This window comes from Jaculus jaculus, chromosome 1 (genome assembly GCF_020740685.1).
Source record: "Jaculus jaculus isolate mJacJac1 chromosome 1, mJacJac1.mat.Y.cur, whole genome shotgun sequence".
NCBI lineage: Eukaryota > Metazoa > Chordata > Mammalia > Rodentia > Dipodidae > Jaculus > Jaculus jaculus.
In genome coordinates, this window is record NC_059102.1 from 163,315,622 (window position 1) to 163,342,526 (window position 26,905).

At 54.1% G+C, this 26,905-nt stretch overlaps 1 protein-coding gene across 3 annotated transcripts; it reads left to right on the forward strand.

Annotated features, from left to right (window-relative positions):
* Positions 1-26,905, forward strand: Atg2a (autophagy related 2A). 3 transcript variants are annotated; one of them, XM_004656641.2, is made up of 41 exons: positions 1-274; positions 4,642-4,804; positions 4,888-5,040; positions 5,185-5,287; positions 5,621-5,756; positions 5,852-5,950; positions 6,804-6,900; positions 6,980-7,144; positions 7,245-7,385; positions 7,923-8,160; positions 8,253-8,400; positions 8,498-8,590; positions 10,009-10,164; positions 10,265-10,508; positions 10,765-10,861; positions 10,974-11,133; positions 12,937-13,079; positions 13,165-13,289; positions 13,372-13,556; positions 13,920-14,070; positions 14,189-14,385; positions 14,491-14,571; positions 14,816-14,922; positions 15,011-15,103; positions 17,275-17,345; positions 17,560-17,636; positions 18,075-18,239; positions 18,386-18,512; positions 18,588-18,802; positions 19,284-19,492; positions 19,701-19,836; positions 21,025-21,228; positions 21,419-21,520; positions 21,608-21,692; positions 21,801-21,933; positions 22,021-22,093; positions 22,235-22,317; positions 22,592-22,713; positions 24,736-24,890; positions 25,977-26,129; positions 26,198-26,905. In XM_004656641.2, the coding sequence occupies exons 1-41, from the start codon at positions 104-106 to the stop codon at positions 26,432-26,434; spliced, it is 5,793 nt and encodes a 1,930-aa protein (XP_004656698.2). In that variant the 5' UTR covers positions 1-103; the 3' UTR covers positions 26,435-26,905. The 3 variants fall into 3 exon arrangements, with proteins under 3 accessions (XP_004656698.2, XP_004656699.2, XP_045008669.1); XM_004656642.2 differs by having other exon boundaries at positions 13,396-13,556; XM_045152734.1 differs by having other exon boundaries at positions 7,950-8,160.

Here is a 26,905-nt window from a genome sequence, read left to right on the forward strand (position 1 = left end):
AGAAGCGGCGGGGCGAGCCGGGGACTCTAGTGAACAACGCAGCCGGGCGGAGATCCCCGGCGGGCGGCAAGCGAAAACTGCCCGGGGCCCATCGGTCTCCGAGATGTCACGATGGCTTTGGCCATGGTCGAATTGTGTGAAAGAGCGTGTCTGCCGCTACTTGCTACACCATTACTTGGGTCACTTCTTTCAGGAACACCTCAGCCTGGACCAGCTCAGCCTCGATCTGTACAAGGGCAGCGTTGCTCTGCGAGATATCCACCTGGAGACCTGGGTGAGGAGGCATGCCCAATCCCGGGAAGGTGCGGAGGGCGGAAGCGGGGCGACCCGAGGCTCCGGAGAAAAGGGTCGGTCTGCAAGACCAGGCTCTGGATGTGAAAGGGCCACGGGAGTGAAGGCGCCGCCGGGTATCCCTGCTAGTCTCCTCCTTACCAGAGCCCGGAGTTGGGAGGCTTAGGGGTTCCATCCCTGCTTCTCAGGCAGAGAAACAAAGCTGAGGACTGGGGTGTCACCTGTCTAGAGAATACCATATCACATGGAGTTTGGGGTACAGTGGTGAAGGGTGATGTACAAAGAGCTAAGGTTGGGAGGGAGAGGAGGAAGCTGAGAAACAGGACTGGGACTGGGGGAGCGGAGCCCCGAGACAGCCAGAGTTGGAACTAGGGCAGTTGGTCCTGGAAGGCAACTGGGGGTCCAGAGCCCTGGCAGGGGCACCTGTAGAAAAAGCTCCCTGACCTGACCCTGAGATCCTGGGCCGAGTGGGTGGGAATCGCCTCCGGATGTGGATGTCAACAACAGCGTCCAGAGCCTGCCTGTGTTGATCAACACCTCGTGGGACTTCTGCTGTTAACTTCCTGCTTTTGGGACAGTGGGACGGACTAAGCTGGGGTTTAGGGAAGGACTAAATTTAGAGAATCCTTACCTTTGCCTTCTGGTCAGGTGTGGAGATCTGGCCTTAGGCAAGGAAGGGATTGAGGCTGTCTGACATGATGCTAGTGAGGCCAGAGGCCTGAGGCTGGGGGTGGCGGGTGAGGGGCCCTGACTCACAGGCCAGCTGACCTGGGGAGTAGTCAAGCAACCAATTAGAGGCTCCAGTTTAGGGCTGGCACTGGGTCATCCTTGTAGCTCCAAAGCAAGCAGAGTGGACATGGTGGTAGAGCCTTCACTTTTTCTGGCTGGCTTCGAGGGTCTGCAGCTCCAGGCAGGCGCTGCTCAGGATGGGCCTTGCTTGGGACAAATGTAGGTTGGGAGTCCTGGTTACTTGTCTGTGAGGTCCAGTGTAGGGAGTTTTCTCTGACTTCAGCCTCTTTAGGGTGGCCTGAAAGGTTCATACATCTGGGCTGCCCCTTTGCACTTCCAGCCCTGTCCCCCAAAAACATTCCCCAGCTCACATGCCCTGCTGTCTTCTTGGGGGATCAATAGAGCTGGCCTCCCCCCCTCCCTCCCCCTCCCGGCAAAATACTGGCTCCTTGATCACCTACCTGTCCTCACAGGTGCTCACCCTGTGGCCTCCACTTGAAGGCCTCCAAAGAGGCTGCAGGCCTAGAGAATCAGGTGAGGTTGGGAGAGAGGTCTGGATCCGGCCTCAGTCCTCATAGTAGTAATCTGGAACAACTAGTTTCTTCTGTCTAGGCCTCAGTTTCCCAATCCATGTGCCTCTAGGTGACTCAATCTCTATGGGGCTTCTGTCTGTATATGCTTGTTTATATACTGGCCTAGCAGGTGTTTACTGAGGTCCTCTTTGGTGATGTCACTCAGAGCACCTGGGGTGATAGGGAGAAAGAAAGCAAGTGACTCAAGCCCTCAGGAGCTAGCTGTCAGGCTGGTGAGGTTACAACCCCAGCACAGGCATTCTACCCAGGGTTCAGTCCTGTGAGACAAGTACAGCTATACCAGGTATCTGGGGCTCCCAGGCCCCATCTGACCTCCTGGATACTCCATCCTTGAACTGCATGCTTATCTTGGATAAGCATGAGCTGCTTCTGCCCCCTCTGCCAGTCCACTGCATGTGTTGGTCCCACAATTGAAACAGGCCACCATCCATCTCCTCCTGGTTACTTCCTGGAGTGCCCAGCTAGGTTAGGTGCAGGCTTTCCCCACTCCCACGCTGGTGGCTGCTCACCTCTGTATTTCATCCTGGCACACTGGGTCCCTGGTTATAGGAAAAATAATAAACCCAGGCATGGTGGCACATGCCAGCACTCCGGAGGCAGAGGTAGGTGAATTGCAGTGAGTTCGAGGTCATTGTGATGCTACATAGTGAATTCCAGGTTAGCCTGGACTAAAGGAAGACCCTACCTTGAAAAACCAAATAATAATTATAATATACTTATTTGCAAGCAGAGTGAAAGAGAGCAGGCAAGCCAGGGTCTCTTGCCATTGCAACTGCACTCCAGACACATAGGCCATTTTGAGCATATGGCTGGCTTTATGGGGTACTGGAGAATCACACCTGGGCTTCAGGCTTTGTAAGCAAGTACCTTAAATGCTGAGCCATCTCCTCAGCCCCCAAACTTTTTTTTTCTCAAGGTAGGGTCTCACTCTAGCTCAGGATGAAGCTACATAGTCTCAGGGTGACCTCAAACGAACTCACAGCAATCCATCTATCTCTGCCTCCCATGGGCTGGTATTAAAGGCGGGTGCCACCACACCTGGCTAATTTTTAAAAATTTTTTATTTTTTGTTTTTTTTTTTTTTTTCAAGATAGGGTCTCACTCTAGCCCAGGCTGTCCTGGAATTCACTATGGAGTCTCAGGGTGGCCTCGAACTCGACAATCCGCCTACCTCTGCCTCCCGAGTGCTGGGATTAAAGGTGTGCGCCACCACACCCGGCTATTTTTTGGTTTTTTTGAAGTAGGGTCTCACTCTAGCTCACGCTGACCTGGAATTCATCTGTAGTCTCAGGGTAGCCTCGAACTCACGGTGATCCTCCTACCTCTGCCTCCCCAGTGTCGGGATTAAAGGAGGCAGAGGTAGGAGGATCACCGTGAGTTTGAGGCCACCTTGAGGTGACATAGTGAATTTCAAGTCAGTCTGGGCTAGAGTGAGAGCCTACCTCGAAAAAAAACAAAAAAGAAAAAGTGTGTGTGTGTGTGTGTGTTAGGGCTGGAGGGGTGGCTTAACAGTTAAAGTGCTTGCCTGCAAAGCCAAAGGACCCAGATTCTGTTCCCCAGGACACAGGTAAGCCAGATGCACAAGGTGGCACATGCATCCGAAGTTTGTGTGCAGTGGTTGGAGCCCTGACTTGCCCATCCTCTCTATCTTTCTCTCAAATAAACGAGTAAAATTTATTTAAAAAAATAATTATTTGCCGGGTATGGTGGCACATGCCTTGAATCCCAGCATTTGGGAGGCAGAGGTAGTAGGATCACCATGAGTTTGAGGCCACCCTGAGACTACATAGTGAATTCCAGATCAGCCTGAGCTAGAGTGAAACCCTACCTCAGGGGGAGAGGGGGACTAGAGAGAAAGAGGCAGAGAGAATGAGTCTATGGCCATACCACCTTGAACGCACCTGATCTTGTCTGATCCCAGAAGCTAAGCAGGGTCGGTGCCTGGTTAGTACTTGGATGGGAGAATGAGAGAATGAATGGGCATGCCAGGGCCTCCAGCCACTGCAAATTCCAGAAGCCACCTTGTGCATCTGTTTTATGTGGGTCTTGACAAATCAAACTTGGGTCTTTAGGCGTCTTAGGCAGGCTCCTTAACAACTAAGGCATCACTTCCAGCCCACCCCCCTTTTTATTTTTTATTTATTTATTTTTGTTTTTTCGAGGTAGGGTCTCACTTTAGCCCAGGACCAGAAGTCACTGTGTAGTCTCACGGTGGCCGCAAGTTCACAGTGATCCTCCTTCCTCTGCCTCCTGGATGCTGGAATTAAAGGCATGCGCCACCCCCATGCCTGGCTGTCTTTGCTTTTTGTTTCTGTTTTTTCAAGGTAGGGTCTTGCCCAGGCTGACCTGGAATTCATCATGTAGTCTTAGGGTGTCCTCAAGCTCATAGCAATCCTCGCTCCTGTGCCTCTGGAGTGCAGGGATTAAAGGCGTGTAACACCACACCCAGACAAAGTTGTTGTTTTTTTTTTTAAATGTTTATTTATTTGAGAGAGAGGGTGGATGTGTGTTTATGTGTGCGTCTTGCTGCTACAAACAAACTCTGGACATATGCCACTTTGTGCATCTGGCTTTATGTGGGTACTGGAGAATCAAACGCTTGGAGCAGGCTTTGCAAGCAAGCACCTTTAACCATTGAATCATCTCCCCAGCAAGCCCTCCCCCAAAAAAGCTAGCCTGGAACTCACTCTGTAGATTCAAGGCTGACCTTGAATTTGAGGTGATCCTCCTCTGCCTACTGAGTGTTGGGATTATATGTTTGCCTCCATGCCCAATAGTAAGTGCTTTTTGGAACTCAACAGTGAGGGAACATTTGAGCTGGTCTGAAGGGTGAATACCTTTGGATTGTAAAGGTGCAGGCCAGAAGAAGGGAACAATACGAACTGAGGTAGGGCCTTGTAGATAGTATATGGAGGGACAGCCAAGGCCAGGGTGCTCTCCTACACAGAGTGGCTTTACAAGGCTGTGCTAGGCAGCCATATTTGGCGTGGCGGTGAGCTGACTTATTTTGTCCCTTGCCTGTTCCCAGTCTGTGAACGAGGTTCTGAGGTCAGTGGAATCGCCACTGGAATTGGTGGAAGGCTTCGTGAGCTCCATTGAGGTGGCCGTGCCCTGGGCTGCGCTGCTTACTGACCACTGCACTGTGCACGTGACAGGCCTTCAGCTCACCCTGCAGCCCCGCCAGGGCCCAGGTGAGGCAGGGCAAGTGCTGGGCGTGGGCCTGTACCCCAAGAGTTGACTGAGCTTGCCTACCCGGAGTCCTTCCTCCCCACAGGGCCAGGGGCTGCTGACTCTCAGAACTGGGCCTCATGCATGACTACAAGCTTGCAGCTGGCCCAAGAGTGTCTGCGTGATGGACTGCCTGAGCCCTCAGAGCCACCGCAGCCCCTGGAGGGGCTGGAAATGTTCGCTCAAACCATAGAGACAGGTGAGTAGGCACCTTCTGGCCATCCTGTTCCTGGGGTGAATCATAGGACAGGGCCCCCAGATAGCAGCATGGCTATCTTGCTACCCAGATGGGACATTGTCTTCCTTCTTGCTGCTCCATCTGACTCAAGACACTCCCCCACAGTGCTGCGGAGGATCAAGGTGACCTTCCTGGACACTGTTGTGAGGGTGGAGCACACGCCGGGCGATGGGGAGCATGGCTTGGCTGTGGAGGTCCACGTGCAGAGGTAGGGCTGGGCTAGAGTATGGGGGGAGGCGGGGAGAGAAACCAAATGGCTCTGTTTCTGCCCTCCACTCCCCACCAGGCTCCTGGGAAATGGTAGGGCAGGTCACAGTGGGTTGGGAAATGATGGGGTTGGGGAAAGGAAACGGGTTGTGTTAGGTAGGCACTGGTGCCCAAGGTCAGGTAGTGCAGGGCCCAGAGTACCTGGGGAATCCAAGGTCCAGGTTAGCCCAGGTTAAGGGTTGATTGAGCCTCTAAGCCTTGGATATGTATCTATATAGCCTCCAGAGGGGGCCCTAGGCCTGGGTGATTGAGACAACAACTCTCTGCTCCCCAGACTGGAGTACTGTGACGAAGCCGTGAGAGACCCAAGCCAGGCACCCCCGGTGGATGTGCATCAGCCGCCTGCCTTCCTGCACAAGCTGCTGCAGCTGGCAGGGGTCCGCCTTCAGTTTGAGGAGCTACCCCCACAGGTAAGCTGACTGACTCCTGCCACTGTGAGCACCTGGCCCCCTTCCATCCCTCAGAGCACCTGCAGCCTTTCCCTTCTCAACTGATTCCCTCCCAGGTGGACTCGCCAAAGCCCCCCTTGCAGATTGGCAGCTGCTCAGGGTCCATGGAGCTGGTGGTGAAGCTGAAGCAGAACGAGGCCTTCCCAGGCCCCAAGGTGAGGGGAAGGTGCACCTGCTCACACCCACCCTCCAGTTGGCCCCAGGCCAGACTGGGATAAGCCTAGTGTGGTTTATACCTGTAATCCCAGAATTTGGGAAGCTGTGGTGGGAGGACCACCTTGAGCTTGAGTCCAGCGCAGTGCATGGCCAGCATACACGAAACCCTGGCTTTGATCCCCAGCAGAGCGTAGACGGGGTGTGGTAGCACACCCCTGTACTCTCAGCACTCAGTAGGTGGAGGCAGGAGAACCACAAGGTCAAGGTCGTCAGCAGCATCCTGGGCCACGTGAGACTATCTCAAAATAAACTGAAGGGGCTGGGCGTGGTGGTACACGCCAGGTAGGAGGATCACCATGAGCTTGAGGCCACCCTGAGATTACCTAGTGAATTCAAGGTCAGCCTGGGCTAGAATGAGACCCTACCTTAAAAAACCAAAACATAAATAAATAAATAATAATAAAAATAAAATGAAGGATAGCTGGGCGTGGTGGCACACGCCTTTAATCCCAGCACTCGGGAGGCAGAGGTAGGAGGATTGCTGTGAGTTCAAGGCCACCCTGAGACTCCATAGTGAATTCCAGGTCAGCCTGGGCTAGAGTGAGACCCTACCTCAAAAAACCAAAACTAAATAAATAAATAAAATAAATAAATAAATAAATAAATAAATAAAATAGGTCACTAGGGCTCCAAAGGATGAAGTTGTGGCCAGGCTTATTCATAAGGTTAGCTGGTAATAGAGCTAAGCTTAACAACCTGTGCCCTGTATCTCCAGTGGGAGGGCAGGTAGGCTGCAGCTCTCAGGGCCTAGGTGCTAGGCATGGGCTCCATGGCTGTTCCCTTGGCTCCCAGTTGGAGGTAGCAGGACAACTGGGCTCGCTGCACCTGCTCCTGACCCCACAGCAGCTCCAGCAACTTCAAGAACTGTTCAGCGCTGTCAGCCTTGCAGGTGAGGTGCTGGGCACTTTGCGGGGAGGATGGGTGCTGGAGATAGCCAGCCAGACTGAACCAACACGTCCTCTGTACAGACTCAGAAGGCCTGGCTGATAAGCTGAACAAGAGCCGCCCACTAGGCGCCGAAGACCTGTGGCTGATTGAACAGGATTTAAATCAGCAGCTGCAGGCGGGTGCCGTGGCTGAGCCCCTCAGCCCGGACCCCATCACCAATCCCCTCCTCAACTTGGACAGCACTGGTGGGTATAGGACCAATGCAAGTTGGAGGGGCAGTCTGTGTGAGTAGAAGAGACCGGAAGCCCGCCCCATCTGTCCCTGACACCTCTCACCTTGCCCTAGACCTCTTCTTCTCCATGGCTGGCCTCACAAGCAGTGCGACCTCTGCAGTCTCTGAGCTTTCCCTGTCTGGCATAGACCTGGCTTCCTCTGCGCACAGTAACATGGCCTCCCACCGGCTCTCCACCCCAGCCCACCCGGTTGGTAAGTTAGGCACCTTGGGCACTATTCCAGGGGCAAGGAGGGCTAGAAGAGGCCTCCAGACTTGGGACTTAGATGCACTGAGGGGGGACCCCAGTGCTTGGAGATGCACCCACTGGTGACTTGGTTTTCTGGGGTCCTAACTTGGTAGAAGCTGCTGATGAATGGACATGGCTTAGGTTCCCACGTCAGTGTGTTTGGCCAAGCACTTGAACTCTTGGGAACTCAATTTCCCCTTCTACAGAAAGGGTGAAATAAGACCAGGCTGTATGTTTTGGTTCATCATTTGAGGATGTGAGTCAGATATTAGTCTGGGGTGCTTTATCATACCAACTGATCCTTCTAGTGCCCACAGAGGGTTCAAAATGAGCCTGGACAGACAGGGCCTGGCATACAAGAGGTATTTGGTGAAACCACTCAGTAACCAAGTTCCCTTCCAGAGCCATGTAGTAGAATGGATTTGGCCTCCAATAGTCAGCTGAGTCAGGGCTTTTCTAGCCCTAAGCTCAGTGACTAGCTATCACCCTACTTTCCCCTCAGGCAAAATGGCCCCCACTCCCCTTCCAGACACCATGCGCCCTGACTCCCTGCTGAAGATGACCTTGGGAGGTGTGACCCTGACCTTGCTTCAGACAGCTGCCCCGTCTTCCGGAGTACCTGACCTCACCACCCAGTTTTTTGCCGAGTTTGATGCCACCAAAGAAGGGCCCTTTGCCTCGCGGGACTTCCATCAGCTCCGGCCACGCTTCAAGAGGGCCTGTCCTCACAGCCACGTCCGGTACAAGCCACAGCCTGAAGCAGAGACCCATGGGGAACCCCACCCTCCAGCTCTCAAGCCCACCTCCTGACTCACATGCTGTGCCCCTGCAGGCTCACGGGTACCTCTGTGCAACTGTCCTGGGAGTTGCGGACAGGCAGGCGCGGCCAGCGGACCAGCAGCACAGAGGTGCATTTCGGGCAGCTGGAGGTGCTGGAGTGTCTGTGGCCCAGAAGTGCCTCGGAGCCTGAGTACACAGAGGTGAGGGCAGAGGTGGGGTCTAGGGTTTCAGGTGGGTGCGGGGGGGGGGGGGGGCGCCGGGGGGAGCCTGATGTTTGTCTCCCATTTCCTCTCCCAGATTCTGAGTTTTCCCAGCAACCTGGGCTCCCAAGCCTCGGCTCGGCCCTGTGCCCACTTGCGTCACACACAGACTCAGCGTCGGGTACCCAAGGTAACTAACTGCCCCTGCCCGACTCCAGGCCAAGAGACTGTTGGCTGCTTCCCATGGTGTGTTGGCCCCACTCTGGCCTCTGCCAGCATCCCCATTGCTCCCTACGTTGACTCTCCCTGCCTCAGGCTCCAGCCCAACCACACTTGGCCTTCGTAGGCAAGGCGGATCCACTCCTGTTGAGTATACCATCTCGCAGCCTCGCTGTCTTTCCGTGTATCTACATGGCAGCAGCACAGGCTGGGGCCTATGATGCTTGTAGGGGCAAGTGTTGGATGGCTGTTGTTTTATAAGCCAGCATGAGCTGGGCCTGGTGGTACAGGCTTGTAATTCTAGCTGCTTGAGAGGTTAAGGCAGGAAGATCACAAGTTCAAGGCCTGCCTGAGTTAAAGTATGACTCAAGGCCAGTTTGGGCAACTTAGTGAGACCCGGTCTCAAGAAGTAAAGAGTGGGCTGGAGAGATGGCTTAGTGGTTAAGAGCTTGCCTGTGAAGCCTAAGGACCCCAGTTCGAGGCTCAATTCCCCAGGTCCCACGTTAGCCAGATGCACAAGGGGGCGCACGCGTCTCCCTCTATCTGTCTTTCGCTCTGTGTCTGTCACTCTCAAATAAATAATTAAAAAATGAACAAAAAATATTAAAAAAAAAAAAAGAAGTAGAGTAAGCTGGGGCTGGAGGGATGGCTTAATGGTTGAGGCACTGGCCTGCAAAGCCAAAGGATCCTGGTTCGATTCTCCAGGACCCACATAAGCCAGATGCACAAGGGGACACATGCGTTTGGAGTTCATTTATGATGGCTGAAGGCCCTGGCATGTCCATTCTCTCCTGCTCTATCTTTCTCTCTCTCTCTGCCTCTTTATCAAATAAATAAATAAAATATATTAAAAAAAAAAAAGAGTAAACTGAATATAGTGGTGCAAGTCTTTGATTCCAGCACTTAGGAGGCAGAGGTAAGAGAATTACTGTGAGTTCAAGGCTGGCCTGGGACTACAGAGTGAGTTTCAGGCTAATGTAAGATTCTACCTCAAAAAAAAAAAAAGTAACAGGTTATAACTTTCTGTTAGAGCACTTGCCTAACATGTGCCAGACCTTCAGTTCAGTCCCCTGTTCAGTAGTTTGCTCATGGGTTCCCTGTCCCAGCTCTTCTCGCACTATCAGGAGAACTCAGGATTTTTGTTTTGTTTTTGTTTTTTCAAGTTAGGGTCTCACTCTAGCCCAGGCTGGCCTGGAATTCACTATGTAGTCTCAGGTTGACCTCAAACTCACAGCAATCCACCTACCTCTGCCTCCCGAGTGCTGGGATTAAAGGCGTGCGCCACCATGCCTGGCTGGGATTTCATTTTTTGCTTGAGGAAGCCCCTTTCTGTCCTGCTTTCACCCACCCCACAGCTCTCTCTCACCTGATCACCCTACCTCCACCTAGAGCCGGCCCCGGCGCTCTGTCACCTGCTATTGCCACTCAGAACTATCCCTGGACCTGGCAGACTTCCAAGCAGACGTGGAGCTGGGGTCCCTGGACCGCCTTACTGCCCTCCTGCACCAGGCTACCCTACCCCCTGAGCCACCCACTGGCCTGCTAGTAAGATGTGCTCCTGGGCCGAGGTGGGGAGCAGGGCACAGAACCTCTGGCACTTGAGCAGAGGTCCTGGTGGTGGCTCTGATCCCCTACCCTTTCACAGACAGAACCCCCTGTGGCCACTGAGCAACAGACAGTGTTTCAGCTCTCAGCGCCTCGGGCCACATTGAGGCTGCGCTTTCCCATCGCAGACCTACGGCCTGAGCGGGACCCCTGGGCCGGCAGGGCTGTGCGGGCCGAGCAGCTACGGCTGGAACTGAGTGAGCCTCAGTTCCGCTCAGAGCTTAGCAGTGGGCCTGGTCCTCCAACCCCTACCCGCTTGGAACTCACTTGCTCCGACCTGCATGGTAAGAGCCCCCTGGTTGACACCTGGCACACAGACACAAGCCTTGGGAGATGTGGGCTTGGCACTACAGAGAGGATTAGGTCATGGAGCAGATCCTGGCAAAGACCTATTTCTTTGGGGACACAGGCAGAGTGGACCCTTTCCTTGGGACCCAGCAGACCATGGGTGTTGACCCAGCAGTAGGGGGACAATAAAAAAAAAAAAGTGGGGGGAGGGAAAGTGATAGTAGTGACACTCTGGCCTTCTGTACTCTTCAGGAATCTATGAAGATGGGGAGAAGCCGCCTGTCCCCTGCCTACGTGTTTCCAAAGCTCTGGACCCCAAAAGCACGGGTCGCAAGTATTTTCTGCCTCAGTAAGTGGGGTGCTGAAAGGGATAGCTGGAAAGGAGGCCTCTGCTGCTGGCAGTGGCAAGAGGCCAGCTTGGGCCTAGGTGTCAGAAGAAAAACAGGCCTGTGTCCTGGCAGGGTAGTGGTCACCTTGAACCCCAAGTCCAGGAGTGCACAGTGGGAGACTACCCCAGAGAAGGGCGAAGATCTTGAGCTATCGACTGAGAGTCCATGTGAGCTGCGGGAACCTGAGCCCTCGCCCTTCTCCTCCAAGAGGACTATGTACGAGACGGAGGAGGTGAGGCCTGACACCACCTCTTCCCCATCCTCCCCCTCACCTACCCTCTGCTGTGTGCGTGTGGGCCAGGGCAGGACTGCCTGTGTTGATCACAATATAACCCAGTACTGGAGAGAGGATTTTTAAATTTTTAATTATTTTTTTAAATTGTTTTTTTATTTATTTAGTTATTTGACAGAAAAAGAAGTAGAGAGAGAGAATGGGCACACCAGGGCCTCCAGCCACTGCAAACGAACTCCAGATGCATGTGCTCCCCTAGTGCATCTGGCTTACGTGGGTCCTGGAGAATCCAACCAGGATCCTTTGGCTTTACAGGCAAGCGCCTTAACCGCTAAGCCATCTTTTCAGCCCCAAAATATTAATTATTTTTATTTTATTTATTTGCTTTTGGTTTTTTCAGGGTAGGATCTTGCTGTAGTTCAGGCTGACCTGGAATTCACTCTATTCTCACGGTGGCCTCGAACTCATGGCAATCCTCCTACCTCTGCCTCCCGAGTGCTGGGATTAAAGGCGTGCACCACCATGCCGGCCTCTATTTTTCCTTGTGTATGTGTATGTCTGGGTGCATCTGTGTGTGTAGAGGTCAAAAGTCAACATCACCAGGCATCTTCCTCAGTTACTCTCCACCTTATTGAGATAGAATCACTGAATCTGGAGCTCCCCAGTTAGGCTAGTCTAGCTATCCAGCTTGCCCTAGGAACCCAGCTGTCAGCACCCACCCAGGGCTGGGATTGTGCTTGCCCCACCACACCTGCCATGACTGGGCTCTGGGGTTCTGAACTTAGATCTGCACATTTGGATGGCAAGTGCTTTACCCCCTGAGCCATCTCCCCAACATCCCTGCTCAGGCAGGGAGCAAAGCACACTGGTGAGGGCAGGCCATTTAGTCACCAAGAACATGGCCTTGGCCACTTCAGCTGCCAAACATTGGTGGTACACTTGGGCCTCAAAATCCTCATTTCTGAACTGAATGTGGTGGCACCCACCCTTAATCCCAGCACTGGGGAGGCAGAGGTAGGAGAATTGCTGTGAGTTCGAGGCTACCATGAGACTCCATAGTGAATTCCAGGTCAGCCTGGGCCAGAGAACAACCCTAACTCAAAAAGGAAACAAAAATCCTCATTTCTAAATCTGAGGAGGGCTGCATGAAAGGCAGCTAGGGAACCAGTTTGCGGGGCGGGGGGGGGGGGGGGGGGAGGGGGGCAAACCCTTCTGGGGAATGTAGGCTCTCCCACTTGGTGACTGTGGGAGTTGCCTGGAAATGTATTTCTTCCTCTGGGGAATAAACATGAGGACTTCTATCTCATAAGCCATTTGAAGATTAAAAGAGTTCACTCTCAGGGGCCTGGAGAGATGGCTTAGCGGTTAAACGCTTGCCTGTGAAGCCTAAGGACCCCGGTTCGAGGCTCGGTTCCCCAGGTCCCACGTTAGCCAGATGCACAAGGGGGCGCACACGTCTGGAGTTCGTTTGCAGAGGCTGGAAGCCCTGGTGCGCCCATTCTCTCTCTCCCTCTATCTGTCTTTCTCTCTGTCTCTGTCACTCTCAAATAAATTAAAAAAAAAAAATAATAAATAAAATAAAAAAAAGAGTTCACTCTCAGGAAATCCCTAGGGCAAGGAGTAGCATGATGTTGGCATTATATCCCAAATGAGTATCACACACCCCCAGCAGAGAAGGGCTGTGATGGACAGTAAATGTCAAGACTCTGGCCAACTGGGGTCTTATTTTGGGAGCCAGAAGCAGGCCCCACACGCCTTCGCTGACGTTCCCCACCCAATTTTCTTCTCACCCACCCCATCCAGATGGTCATCCCCGGAGACCCTGAGGAGATGAGGACATTCCAGAGCCGGACCCTGGCGCTGTCCCGCTGCAGCCTAGATGTGACCCTGCCCAGTGCCCACATCTTTCTGCCCAGCAAGGAAGTCTACGAAAGCATCTACAACAGGTGGAGACACAGGGCAGGCTGGGCTGGGCAAGGCCCCGGGGCCTGTCCTCCCTCACCTCTACTGTCCTCCGTGCTCCCATGTCAGGATCAACAATGACCTGCTCATGTGGGAGCCTGCAGACCTGCTTCCCACGCCCGCTGCTGCGCCTCAACCCCCTGGTCTCCCGGGCTCAACGGGGTTCAAGATGTGCAAGTCGGCCTTCAAGATAGGTACAAGGGGAGCATCAGCTAGGTGGCAAGGAGGACTCCACGTGTGGGCAGGGCTGGGCTAGCCTTGCATATCTCCCTCCAGCCCAGCCGACTTGTTCCGCCTTAGACTCTGACTCGGATGATGAAGACGCTCAGTTCTTCTCCGTGGGGGCATCGGGTGCTCCCCGGCCCCCCGCCCCCGTGCCCTCAGGCCGTCATTCCCAGAGTACCTTCTCTACACTGGTGACAGTGCTAAAGGGTCGGATCACAGCACTCTGTGAGGCCAAGGTGAGGCGGCCCTTGGCAGGTAAGCCCTAACTCCCTTCAGAACCCCCTTGTTATAAGAGCTAAACAAGTCTACCAGCTCCAAGTCAAGAACATAAAGATTTGAAGTTGCAGGGGCCCAATAGCACCCAATGCCATCCTGTGGCCCCTACCCATATCAGCTCACTCCCTTCTCCATTGCACTGGACAGTGCCAGGGGCAAAGTATGCACTGTTTGGTCCCCAGGAGGCTAGTGGAGTAGGGATTCTTCCCTTTAGCAAGAGGCAATGCCGCAGGCATCCAGCAGTGTCTGGTGGAACTGGAGCTGCCACTCTGTATAAAGCCTCTAAAGACCCTTGCAGTCAAACCAGATGTGTCAATCTGCAGGACGAATCTAGTAGGAGGTTGGAGTTTGCACATGGGGAGCTGGTGCTGGACGTGGAGCAGGGTACCATCTTTAGTGTCTCCCAGTACCGTGGTCAGCCGGGGCTTGGCTACTTCTGCCTGGAAGCCGAAAAGGCGACGCTCTACCACCGAGGTATCAGAGCTGGGCACTGCTGCCTTTCCAGGGCCAGTGTCGGGCTTTCAGGAGGGTCGTGGGCTGTGAGCAGAGTGGGCAGCTACCTCAGTATGGGACTCATAAGATCCCTCTCCAGCTGCCATGGATGACTACCTCCTGCCCACTCACCTGGATCTGCCCAGCTCTTCTCCCCCGGCCCAGCTGGCCCCAACCATCTACCCATCAGAGGAAGGGGTGGCTGAACGAGCCTCTGCCCGCAAGGGCCAGGGCCCGGGACCTCCCATGCTGTCTGCGGCGGTGCGCATCCACCTAGACCCCCACAAGAATGTCAAGGTAGGGCTTCCTCTGCAGGCCACCCACCCAGTTGGCTAGGTGATTGTCTCCCTGGTGTACACCAGGCTAGGCCCCCTACAATCCTGACTGCACCCCCTCCCCCAGGAGTTCTTGGTGACAATACGGCTCCACAAAGCCACTCTACGCCACTACATGGCCTTGCCTGAACAGAGCTGGCATTCCCAGGTGAGCAAAGGTGGCTGGGAAGTCACATGGTGCAGTGACTCTGGACTTCGGGTTAGGGCAGGCATGGCAAACATGGACCAAACCAGTTAGTGTGAAGAGCGTGGGCTGGACTGGCGCTGACCTTGGCTGGAGCGCCCAGCAAGGGGTGTGGTGGACAGCTGATGGCAGCAGGTGGGGACAGGACAGGAAGGTGCTAGAGGAAGCCACCTTATCCTCACTGCTCCTCCCACCCTGGTCTCCAAAGCTGTTGGACTTCTTGGATGTGCTGGATGACCCCGTGCTTGGCTACCTGCCCCCAACAGTCATCACCGTTCTGCACACACACCTCTTCTCCTGCGCTGTGGACTACAGGTACCGAGGCTGAGTGGCTGAGGGGACGCAGGGATTGGGGCAGGCCTCAAGTATGAGGAGCCTGTCCCAGCCCCAGTCTGCTTTTCAGGCCCCTCTACCTCCCTGTGCGTGTCCTTGTCACCGCCGAGACCTTCACCCTCTCCAGCAACATTGTCATGGACACATCTACCTTCGTGCTCAGGTATGCTGGCTGCCCTCACATCCCGTCCGTCCACTCCTAGCTCGACTGCTACTGTCCACCTACTGTGTGTCTGCCCAGGGCCTCTCCGAGCCTGTCTGCATTTGGGGTGATGGTGTTCTCACATCCTTAGGAATGTGAGTGTGGGAGTGGAACTACCCCCAGTCAGCCTTAAGAGCGTGAGTGCTCTTGATTTTGTAATCTCCCTTCTGGGGTTCCTCAAGTATACAAAGATGAGCAAGACAGAATACAGCACCTCTGTAATATAGCTGGGCTGGGGTGCGGCTCAATGATAGAGTACATGCCTAGCATGTACGGGGCCCTGGGTTTGACCCCAAACCAGAAGGGAAGGAAAGAGCCATGGTACAACTGTTACTGAGAAAAATTGAATTGACAAAGTACATACTGCTAGAGATGTAGCTCAGTGGCAGAGCATGTGGAAGACCCTGAGTTCAGTCCTCAGTACTTTAAAAAAAGTACGTTAAAAGCCAGTGTGGTGGCGCACGCCTTTAATCCCAGCATGCGGGTAGCAGAGGTAGGAGGATCACCATTAGTTCAAGGCCACCCTGAGACTACATAGTTTTTTTTTTGTTTTTTTTTGTTTTTTTTTGAGGTAGGGTCTCACTCTGATTCAGGCTGACCTGGAATTAACTCTGTCATCTTAGGGTGGCCTTGAAGAGACTACATAGTGAAGTCTAGATCAGCCTGAACTAGGGTGACACACTATCTCGGTTGGGAAAAAAAGGATGTTTTTTAAAAAATTGTGCTGTGTTAGGGCTTCAATACATGGTAGGCAAATAGCATACCAATCTTCAGCCCTACATATTTAAAACAAAACAAACAAAAAATGAACTGGGCATAGTAGTACACACCTGTAATCCCAGTTCCTTGCAAGGGCTGAGGTCAGAGGTTAACATTCAAAGTCAGCTTGGGCAACTCAAGATTTGAAAAAATAATGAGCTGGATGTGGTGACACATGCCTTTAATCCCAGCACTTTGGAGACAGAGGTAGGATGATTGCTGTGAGTTTGAGGCCAGCCTGAGACTACATAGTGAATTCCAGGTCAGCCTGGGCTAGAGTGAGACCCTACCTTGAAAAACAGAAAAAAAAAAAAAACAAAAAAAAACAGGCTGGGGGAGCTGGGCATGGTGGCACATGCCTTTAATCCCAGCACTCAGGAGGCAGAGGTAGGAGAATCACCATGAGTTTGAGGCCAGCCTGAGACTACATAGTGAATTCTAGGTCAGCCTGGACTAGAATGAGATCTACTTCAAAAAAATAAAAATAAGGGCTGGGGAGATGGCTAAGTAGTTAAGGTGCTTGCCAGCAAAGCCTACCATCCCAGGTTCGATTCCCTAGTACCCACATAAAGCCTAATGTACAAGGTGGTACATGCATGCATGTGGTTTGCAGTGGCTAGAGGCCCTGGTGTGCCCATTCTCTCTCCTTGAAAATAAATAAATAAAGTCTGTTAGCAAAAGAATTTAGGGCTGGAGAGATGGCTTAGTGGTTAAGGTGCTTTCCTGCAAAGCCAAAGGACTGTTTCAAGTCCCTGGGACCCATGTAAGCCAGATGCACAAACTGGTGCATGTGTCTGGCATTCATTTGCAGCGGCCAAAGGCACACCCATTCTCGGTCTGTCTCTTTCTCTCAAATTGAAAAAAAAAAAAAATTTAGACTGGGTGTATTGGCACTTGGGAGGCAGAGGTGGGAGGATCACCATGAATTCAAGGCCAGCCTGGGCAAGGGGGGGAAATAACAGAAAAGAAAGAAAGAAGAAAGAAAAAAAATGGTTGTGGCTTAGGACTACAGCGTCTATATACCTAGCATCACACACTCTCCAGTTCCACAAAAATGGATGAAGAGATAGATAGACAGACAATAAATGGTGTGGGATGAATGACGCCACTCATATTATGAACCCCAAATGAGGCGGTAGTGTTGGAAGTTTTTTGAGTATCTTTAAGTGCTGGCCCTGAGTAAATGTCCGTTGCCCTGCCACGAGGGAGCCCAGACCCACTCTGCTCACCATTGAGGCCAAAGAGGCCTCATCACAGCAGCTTCTGGGGAGCTCGGGCCCCCCTGCTCTCTAGGAGTCCCCTTCTTGCTCAGCTGCCACTGAGCTGCCACCTGCAGTGGCTCCCGGGCCCCTCTCAGCCCTGTTCCCCACCAGGTTCATCCTTGACGACTCTGCCCTGTACCTGTCCGACAAGTGTGAGACGGAGACCCTGGATGTGCGGCGAGGTGGGCAGGGTCTGGATTGGGCTGCCTGCACTCCCGAGGGAACAAGCCCCTGCCACAGCTAGGTGTCACCCACCTGCTGTCCTGTTCAGTGCGCGCGTGCGCGCGCGCACACACACACACACACACACAGCCTTCTTTCCCTGGTCCTGCTGGTGGGCAGAAGCGGGTGGGTCAAAGACAGCAACAGGAACCTTTCCTTCGCTTTCTGCTTCAGACTACATCTGTGTCCTGGATGTTGACCTCCTAGAGCTTGTGATCAAAACCTGGAAAGGGAGCACTGAGGGCAAACTGGTGAGTATGGCCATGACCGTGGGTCCAGGGAGCCGTCCTAGGTTCATAGAGCCTGCCCTTGTAGTCTGTGGGTAGTGCCTTACTGGGAAGGGGCAAGCCCACGTGAGGGTCCCTCTCTGCTCACTGAGAGGATACAGTGGAGCAGGCAGGGCAGAAGTGGGGGCTGGGGAAGCAGCCGAGTTCTCCGTTCCTCATTTATGCAGTGAGATAACGGGTCCTGCATCACTAGGCTGAGGTCAGGGGCAGGCAAGATCTCTCAGGGTCTGAGTGGATGCACTTCTCTGGGCTGTTTGCCCATCGGAGACAGTGAGGTACTGCCCAGGCTGGCCAGTCAAGAGATCTGTTCTTATAGCAGAGATGGACTTCAGTGCCCTTCCCAGGGTGGGAACCCAACGGGCAGTGGGGCTTACGCTGATGCCACTGGCTGCTTGTCCCCAGAGCCAGCCGCTGTTTGAGCTGCGCTGCTCCAACAACGTGGTACATGTACACAGCTGTGCTGACTCCTGCGCTCTGCTGGCCAACCTGCTCCAGTACGTCACCAGCGCGGGTGATCTGCACCCCCCACCCCGGCCCCCCAGCCCCACGGAGATCGCCGGCCAGAAGGTACAGGTGAGGCCTGGCCATGCAGGCTGCCAGAGCTTGGCCAGGCCCCTCGCTTTGTATAGCCCTCGGGGCTTGGATCTGGGGGAGTGTTGGGGCCACCACTCTTTCCTGACACTCACTCCCGCTCTCTCCCCTCTTTGCCCCAGCTCTCTGAGAGCCCCGCCTCCCTGCCCTTGTGCCCACCAGTGGAGACAGCCCTCATCAACCAGCGGGACCTCACGGACGCCCTCCTGGACACCGAGCGCAGCCTGTGGGAACTGGCTCAGTCCTCAGGTGGGAGAGTATCCTCTGGGGACCGCCCTAAGCAAGCTCCCTCAGCGACGTCTGACATTGTCCTCTCTCCCACAGGTGGTCTCCTCCCTCAGGCATCGCCTGTCTCTGTCTACCTGTTTCCAGGTGAACGGAGTGGGGCCCAGGCCCCGGCCCCCCCTCCTGGGGCCCCTTCTGACAACTTAGGGTGCCGCTCTGAAGTAAAGGAAAATGAAAGGGAAGAAGAGAGGGATGGAGACACCCTGGACAGTGATGAATTCTGCATCCTTGACGCCCCTGGTCTGGGCATCCCGGTGTGTGGTGGTAGGGCTGGCTTGGTCCCTGCTCACCCCCTAGGTAGCTGTTTGGGCAGTTCTGGGTGCTCTGGTGGTTGCTCAGCCCTTCTAGAACTCTCTGGTGAGAGAAGCCAGCAGGTGGCAGCTTTGGCTCTTCCAGGCTTGAAAGAAGCAGTGGAACCTTCCAGAGGAAGAGGAGGCCTGTTGTCATGCACAGAGAGACTGGGACACCTAAAAGAATGGAGAAAGAGTCGTGTACTTGCAAGAGTCAATAGGAATGTCCAAGCTCACTGAGCACCAAGCTGACAAGGCTGCATGAGCCCTTCCTGGACAAACCAATCAGAAATAGGCTTTGGGATGGTGGCCTAAGAGGGCCATTTTCTTCTTGTCAAAAATAGAGCAGGGAGATATGGGGGAGATAGAACGACAGGAATTGGAATTGGAGGGCTGAGCAGAAGCCACCTCTGTACCACACATTTTTGCTTATCCCCTCCTGCAGCCCCGAGATGGGGAGCCCGTGGTGACACAGCTGCATCCAGGCCCCATCGTCATACAGGATGGACACTTCTCCCGGCCACTGGGCAGCACAGATCTCCTGAGGGCACCCGCCCACTTCCCAGTGCCCAGCAGCCGTGTGGTGCTGCGGGAAGTCTCTCTCATATGGCACCTCTATGGGGGCCGAGACTTTGGCCCCCACCCCTCCCACAGGTGAGGGGAGTGTGGGTGGCAGCTGATGGACCTAGGGCTTAGTTAGCTGGCAGCCTCTAGTCCATGCCCTCTTCACTAGCTTCGACTTTTCCTTCCTCCCTTGGCCCAAGTCTAGCAGAGGTCTCTTGCTCCAGGCAGAAAGGCCTATGCTGAGGTCGGAGAGGGTAGGCATTTCCTCTGAGCTAGCTTGTCCTCTGTCTCTTCCCAGGACAAGAGCTGGCTTCACAGGCCCCAGGAGCTCCCCTTCCCGCAGCTCTGGCCCCAACAGGCCCCAGAACTCCTGGCGCACACAGGGCGGCAGTGGGCGACAGCACCATGTCCTCATGGAGATCCAGCTCAGCAAGGTGAGCACAGGCCATGGGCACAGTGGTGTGGCATGCACTGGCATTTGTCAGTGCCTGCCTAGGGAGTTGTTTTGAGGCTGCTCATAGAAAAGAGCAAAGCAGACCAAACCTTGCCTGTGTAGTGGTAAGAGCTAGGCAAAACGGAAGGAGGTAGTCCTAATGTGGCCAGTGATGGGAAAGGGGAAGACTGATATGGGAAGGCAAGAGAGCCTTCTTGAAACACAGGCTTCTGAACGAAGACGAGTAAATGCACAAAGGAGCAGAGCTAGGCAACAGCGTGAACACTGTAAGCTAGGAGCATGGCCAGGAGCCCAGCTGGAATCCTCCAGGAACCACCAGGCCACTGAAGAGGCTGAAGTTTGAGTGAGGGAGAGTGGGAGGAGGTGAGGCCAGGGACCCATAGGGCCGGCTTGTACAGGGTCCTGAGGAGCACAGAAACTGTCTTGATCTTCCTGGAGTAAGGCGGGAACCCTTGGGAGTTTGGAGGAGAGACCACATCAGCCAGCACAGGACATCAGGAAGAGTCCCGTATCATGTTTGAGACAAAGTAGAGTCTTCCAGATGGTTTCAGCCTCGGTAGACAGGGAGGTCCCACTTCGTGAGAGTGGCCCAGCTTGTCCTGGGCTTCGTGAGGAAAGTTGGAGGCAGATGGCAGAGCATGCAAGCTGTTGGGAGCAGCAGGCTATGAGGCATGTGTGTGTTGGGGGTGGAACCCTAGGAGACAACATCCAAGCAGTGGTATGATGCTTCTAGAGGACAGGAGGGCGCTGCAGAAGCCTGAGACTGGGAATGCCTGGGCCTGAAGTGCAGTTTAGTCAGCAGCACAGTGATTGTACGTGGAGACAGGTCTGGAGAGGGGGGCAGATCCCCACTAGGCCAGGGCATGGAGTGCTTGCAGGTGTGGAGGATGGATAGAAGATGTGGTCAAAAGGAGGTATTCTGAGACTAGATGGCAGCTGTGAGGTACAGAGGAGGTTTTGACAGTATCTGGGGACAGGGTGGCCTGAGCCCCTTATATCAGACAAATGGCAAGGAGGGATTTAGGCAGGTCAGGTTTCATGTGGCCAGGCAGAGATATGTTCACTGCTTGGAGTGGGGCTGAGGGAGAGGGAAGGGCCCTGAGCTAGACCTTTCCATTCCATTCCCTCTGCGACCTTTGGGCTCTGCTCAGGCCTTATTTCCCTGCAGGTGAGCTTCCAGCATGAAGTCTACCCAGAAGAGCCAGCCACGGGCACGGCCCCTGGCCAGGAGCTGGAGGAGCGGCCTCTGTCCCGCCAGGTGCTCATCGTCCAGGAGCTCGAGATCCGTGACCGCCTGGCCACCTCCAAGATCAACAAGTTCCTGCACCTGCACACGAGCGAGCGGCTGCCACGGCGCACGCATTCCAACATGGTGCGCTAGGGCACAGGCGTCACGGATCCACAGACCCACCTGGGTAGTCTGTGCCCCAAGGGGAGAGCAGAGCCCAGCCAGGGCTTGGCAGAGGGAATAGCATGGGCAGAAGTAGGGTTGATTGGGTGGCAGTTGGGGACAGGGACCCCCAAGGCCTAGCAGCCACCCAGAGCTTTTCCTCCACCCTCAGCTCACCATCAAGGCACTGCATGTGGCCCCCACCAGCAGCCTGGGTGGCCCTGAGTGCTGTCTTCGAGTCTCGCTGATGCCTCTGCGGCTCAACGTGGACCAGGTAAGTGGGCAGTGAGGGCAGAGCCCATTGTGACCCTATTGTCTCTAGACCTCTGGATCTGATCTGTTTCCCAAACTCTTCTTGTAGGATGCCCTCTTCTTTCTCAAGGACTTTTTCACCAGCCTGGCCGCTGGCATCAACCCCATGATCTCAGGGGATGCCTCCACTGAGGGTGAGAGGCTGGGCCAGGGAGGGGAGGGTCTAGACCCTGCCTGTCAGGACAGCCAGTTACCCAGCCATCCCCAGTCTCATCCTGAGTCTGTGACCTGTCTTCCCGTAGCTTGCCCTGAGATGCAAGGCCAGCCCAGCAACCCCCAAGAAGGGCAGTCTGAAGGCACAGAGACAACAAGCAGTCTACAGGAAGCCCCAGGTGGCAGCCACAGCTCCTCTGACCAGCAGCCCATCTACTTCAGGTAAGGCTGGGGAACAAGGTTCCTGGGTCAGGCTGCAGGAGACCTGGAGAGTGACCAAAGGTTCCTCCTCTTCTGCTTCCTTCCCAGGGAGTTCCGCTTCACATCAGAGGTGCCCATCTGTCTGGATTACCACGGCAAGCATGTCACCATGGACCAAGTGGTAAGTGGCTTCATGAATCAGGCAGGTTGTGTGGACCGTGGTCCCGGCTCTGCTCAACAGAGTCTCGTGACAAGTTTCACCAGTCTCACTTCTCAATGCATAGCCAGATACCCTCTCTCCATGCCGCCTCCTCCCCACCAGGGCACATTCACTGGCCTCTTCATCGGCCTGGCCCAGCTCAACTGCTCCGAGCTGAAGCTCAAGCGGCTCTGCTGCCGGCATGGGTGAGCCTTCAACCCTTCACCCCTCCCCAGGGCTCCAAATCTTCCCTTTGCTCAGTTCTTCACTGTGTGGCCTTGGCCAAGTTGTTACCCCTCTCAAGGCCCCAGCTCATCCTCTGTAAAGTGAGCAGTCACTATTGCTCCACAGGGCTGGGTGGGACTCTGGGGAGGAAGGGATGCCCGCAATAATTATGGTAGAGGTCCTTGGTCATTTTGGCCCCTAGGCTAGCAATATGTGGCTCTCGCCCACTTTACCTTTCCTTCCTCTCCCTTCCAGGCTCCTGGGTGTGGACAAGGTGCTGGGCTATGCCCTCAATGAGTGGCTGCAAGATATCCGCAAGAACCAGCTGCCTGGGCTGCTCGGTGGCGTGGGCCCCATGCACTCAGTTGTCCAGCTCTGTGAGTGGCTGGCTTTTAGACCTCTCTTCTTGTTGGTTTGTTTGCTTTCTTAAGAATATTTTGGGGGGGTTATGTTGTTGGTGGTGGTTTTTTGTTTGTTTGGCTGGTTTTTCTGATGTAGGGTCTCACTCTTGCCCAGATTGACCTGGAATTCACTTGATAGTCTCAGGGAGACCTTGAACTCATGGTGATCCTCCTACCTCTGCTTCTCAAGTGCTGGGATTAAAGTCATGCACCACCACGCCTGGCTTCTACCTCCCATTTTAAAGCCATGTGCTACCATGCCCAGCTACTTTTTAATATTTTATTTATTTATTTATTTGAGAGAGAACAATCAGAGAGGGAGAGAATGGGCATGCCAGGGCCTCTAGCTACTGCAAACAAATGCCAGATGCATGCGCCGCCATGTATCTGGCTTTACATGGCTACTAGGAAATTGAACTCAGATCCTTAGGCTTAGCAAGCGAGCGCCTTAACCACTGAGCCATTTTTCCAGCCCTTGTTTTTTTTGTTTTTTTTTTTAACTATTTATTTATTTGAGAAAGAGAGAGATACAGAAATAGGCAGAGAGAGCGAATGGGCATGCCAGGGCCTCCAGCCACTGCAAACGAACTCCAGATGTGTGCGCCTTACATGGGTCCTGAGGAGTCGAACCTGGGTCCCTTGGCTTTGCAGGCAAGTGCCTTTCCCGCTAAGCCATCTCTCCAGCCCCTAGTTTTTGTTGTTGTTTGTTTGTTTGCTTGTTTGGTTGGTTGGTTGGTTAGTTTTTTGAGGTAGGGTCTCTCTGTAGCTCAGGCTGACCTGGAATTCACTATGTAGTCCCAGGGTGGCCTCAAACTCATGGCAATCCTACCTCTGCCTCTTGAGTACTGGGATTAAAGGCGTGTGCCACCATGCCCGGCCCCTTGTTTGTTTCTTGAGTCGAGGTCTTATATAGCCCAGGTTGAGCTTGCCTCCACCTCAGGAGCATGTGACACCATACTTTCTCCATCATGCTAAGAAGTCTTTAAACCTCCTTCCTTCTGGGTAGCCTAGAAACTATGATTGGGAGGTAGTGGGATTGCTGAGAGATACAGGCTAGCCTGGAGCTACAAGTGAGTTCCAAGTCAACCTGGGTTAGAGTGATAAAATGTATGACATTCTGTCCCTGGCAGCTCCCACGACACCATCAAAAAAAAAAAAAGCCTTTAATCTCATCCCTTGGGAGACAGAGGTAGGAGGATTGCTGTGAGTTCAAGGCCATCGTGAGCTCTGAGCTAGAGTGAGACCCTGCCTTGAAAAAACAAACAAACAAAAAAATAGTGGCCCTAACACTGGGAGGTAAGGACAGGAAGATTGTTGCAAGTTCAAGGCCAGCCTGGTATATATAGTAAGTTCCAGGCTAGCCAGGGCTTTTAGCCAGAACCTCTAAAAAAAATAAATAAATGTGAGGCTGGGCATGGTGGTGCACACATTTAATCCCAGCACTCAGGAGGCAGAGGTAGGAGGATCTCCATGAGTTCAAGGCCACCCTGAGACTCCATAGTGAATTCCAGGTCAGCCTGAGCTAGAGTGAGACCCTACCTTGAAAAACCAAAAATAAATAAATAAATGAAATGAAATAAGTGTGGACCTGGAGATGTAGCCCAGTCGGTAGAATGCTTGCTTAGCATGCATGACAACTCTGGGTTCTATCCCCAGCACCAAATAAAGCAGAGTGTGGTGGCACAAGCCTGTCATCTTACAACTTAGAGGAGGAGGATCCGAAGTTCAAGGTCATCCTCAGCAATACAGTGAGTTCAAGGCCAGTTTGGGCTACATGAGACCTGTTTGAGGGTAGAGGCAGCTTCAAGCCTTTTTTTTTTTTTTTTTTTTTTCTGAGGTAGGGTTTCACTCTATTCCAGGCTGACCTGGAATTAGTCTCAGGGTGGCCTTGAACTCACAGTGATCCTCCTACCTCTGCCTCCCAAGTGCTGGGATTAAAGGTGTGCACCACCACACCCAGCTAGCTTCAGGCATCTCTGATAACCCCTGTCTCCTCAGTCCAAGGGTTCCGGGACCTGCTGTGGCTGCCCATTGAGCAGTATAGGAAGGATGGGCGCCTCATGCGGGGGCTGCAGCGTGGGGCTGCCTCCTTCGGCTCGTCCACAGCCTCTGCTGCCCTGGAACTGAGCAACCGGGTCGTACAGGCCATCCAGGTGAGTTGGAGGTGGGGAGACAAGGAGGGGACAACCTCAGACCCCAGACTACCAGCTCTGTCCTCACAGCTCTGTTGGGAGCTGACAGGCTGGCTGTCACAGCCTAATGTCAGTGCTGAGACGGGGAGAGGCCAGGTGGCGCAATGGCTCCCGTGGGTAGGGGCGGGAGTGCCTCCCAGACCCTTGGCTCCCTGTGTCTCCATGCTCATGGCTGGCTGAAGGGGGAGTGAAATAAGTCCATAGAGAAACAGGTGCAGAGACTAGCCCTGCTGTATCTAGTCCCTGAGAGGTCCTCCGGGAAGCCATGTGAGGGAATGGATAAGTTATTTATTTATTTGAGAGTTGCAGATAGAGACTAGGCATACCAGGGCCTTCCTTTAACCACTGCAAACAAACTCCAGAAGCATGCACCACCTTGTACATCTGGAGTTAGATGGGTGCTGGCGAATTGAACTCGGGTCCTTAGGTTCTGCAGGCAGGAGCCTTAACTGCTGCATCTTTCCAGCCCAAAAGGATAAGTTCTTGAATGGGTAGGGAGGGGCCTACAGACCTGAGGAGAGCACTGTGCATTCTGGGAGCTCAGGGCCCAGGATGTGAAAGGAAGCATCTCAGGATAGGCTTGGAGGGTCAGCACCAGAGAGCCCCAGGAATGTTCAGCTGGGTGGGGAAGAAGGATGACATGATGGGAGTGGGCGGGCAGAGTGCAGAGGAGCTGGTGAGTAGAGAGAAGGCCAAGCGCAGCAGTGGGCTCAACCTTGGGGTCTTCACGGGGCTGCCACTCTAGGTGGGGAGGCTGAGTGAAGAGTGGTTAGGGAACCAGGGAGATAAGTCTTGCGCAAATCTCAACCATGGGGTCGTGCCTGGGCATGTGCTTAGCAGGAAGAAGGGGGTAAGGGGGAGTAGGCATGCATGTTTCCTGAGCCTGGGGAGGAGGAGGAGGATGAAGCCAAACGGGGCTCAGGGATAGCACATCTGAAAGCTGGATATGAGGAGGTTGAGGGGTTCGTCCCTAGGATGTCCAGCAAGCCTAGGGGTCAGTATGTCTGCCAGGCTACCCGTCACCACCCAAGTATCCTGTGTCTTCAGGCCACAGCTGAAACAGTGTATGACATTCTGTCCCCGGCGGCTCCCATCTCCCGCTCACTGCAAGACAAGCGATCTTCTCGGAGGCTGCGCAGAGGTCAGCAGCCAGCTGACCTCCGGGAAGGCATGGCCAAAGCTTATGATGCTGTTCGAGAGGTGAGAGCACCCTAGCCCTTCTTCCAGCCATCCCACTCTGCTCCCTTACTGACGTCTGGCCTCCACAGGGCATCCTGGACACAGCTCAGACCATCTGTGATGTGGCATCACGGGGCCATGAGCAGAAGGGACTGACAGGTGCCGTCGGAGGTGTGATCCGACAGTTGCCCCCAACAGTGGTGAAGCCCATAATCGTCGCCTCAGAGGCCACATCCAATGTGCTTGGAGGCATGCGCAACCAGATCCTACCCGATGCCCATAAGGACCATGCTCTCAAGTGGCGCTCAGAGGAGGCCCAGGACTAACTGGGCACCCCTCTAGGGGGTGCTGCCCAACCACCCTCTCAGTCTGCCCACTGTGGCCAGCTAGCCCCAGTGGATGCTGCCTGCCCCCCTGTTTCCTGAGATCTACGACCCATTGCCAGGCCACCGGGTCCTTCAGGGGATGGCACTATGAAGGACACCGGCCTGGCATGTCTGCTGCCAATCTGCCGTGAGAGTGGAGCCTCCCGGCCTTGGGGCCTCAGCCCTGTCTGTGCACTTTTCCTCTGGGGAGAAAGGACACTGCCCTTCTCCACCACCTGGACCCCTACTGCTGCCTTGTCCAAGGATGAGGATGGAGGCTTCTGGACCCTCGGACCCCACTCAGCCAAGTGACTCTCCGTGTTTCATGGGGAGGTGGGGGACAGATGCCTTGTGGGTCAGTGTATTATTTTTAAGCTTCCCAAGTGTGTGGGTCAGTGTCTGCATGAAGTGGAATAAACTTGCCCACTCACA

Coding starts and splice junctions, on each gene's coding strand:
- Atg2a (XM_004656641.2), top strand. CDS start 104: ATGTCACGATGGCTTTGGCCATGGTCGAATTGTGTGAAAGAGCGTGTC. Junction 7,386..7,922: donor CACCCCAGCCCACCCGGTTG/GTAAGTTAGGCA, acceptor CTTTCCCCTCAG/GCAAAATGGCCCCCACTCCC. Junction 13,080..13,164: donor TACGAAAGCATCTACAACAG/GTGGAGACACAG, acceptor CTCCCATGTCAG/GATCAACAATGACCTGCTCA.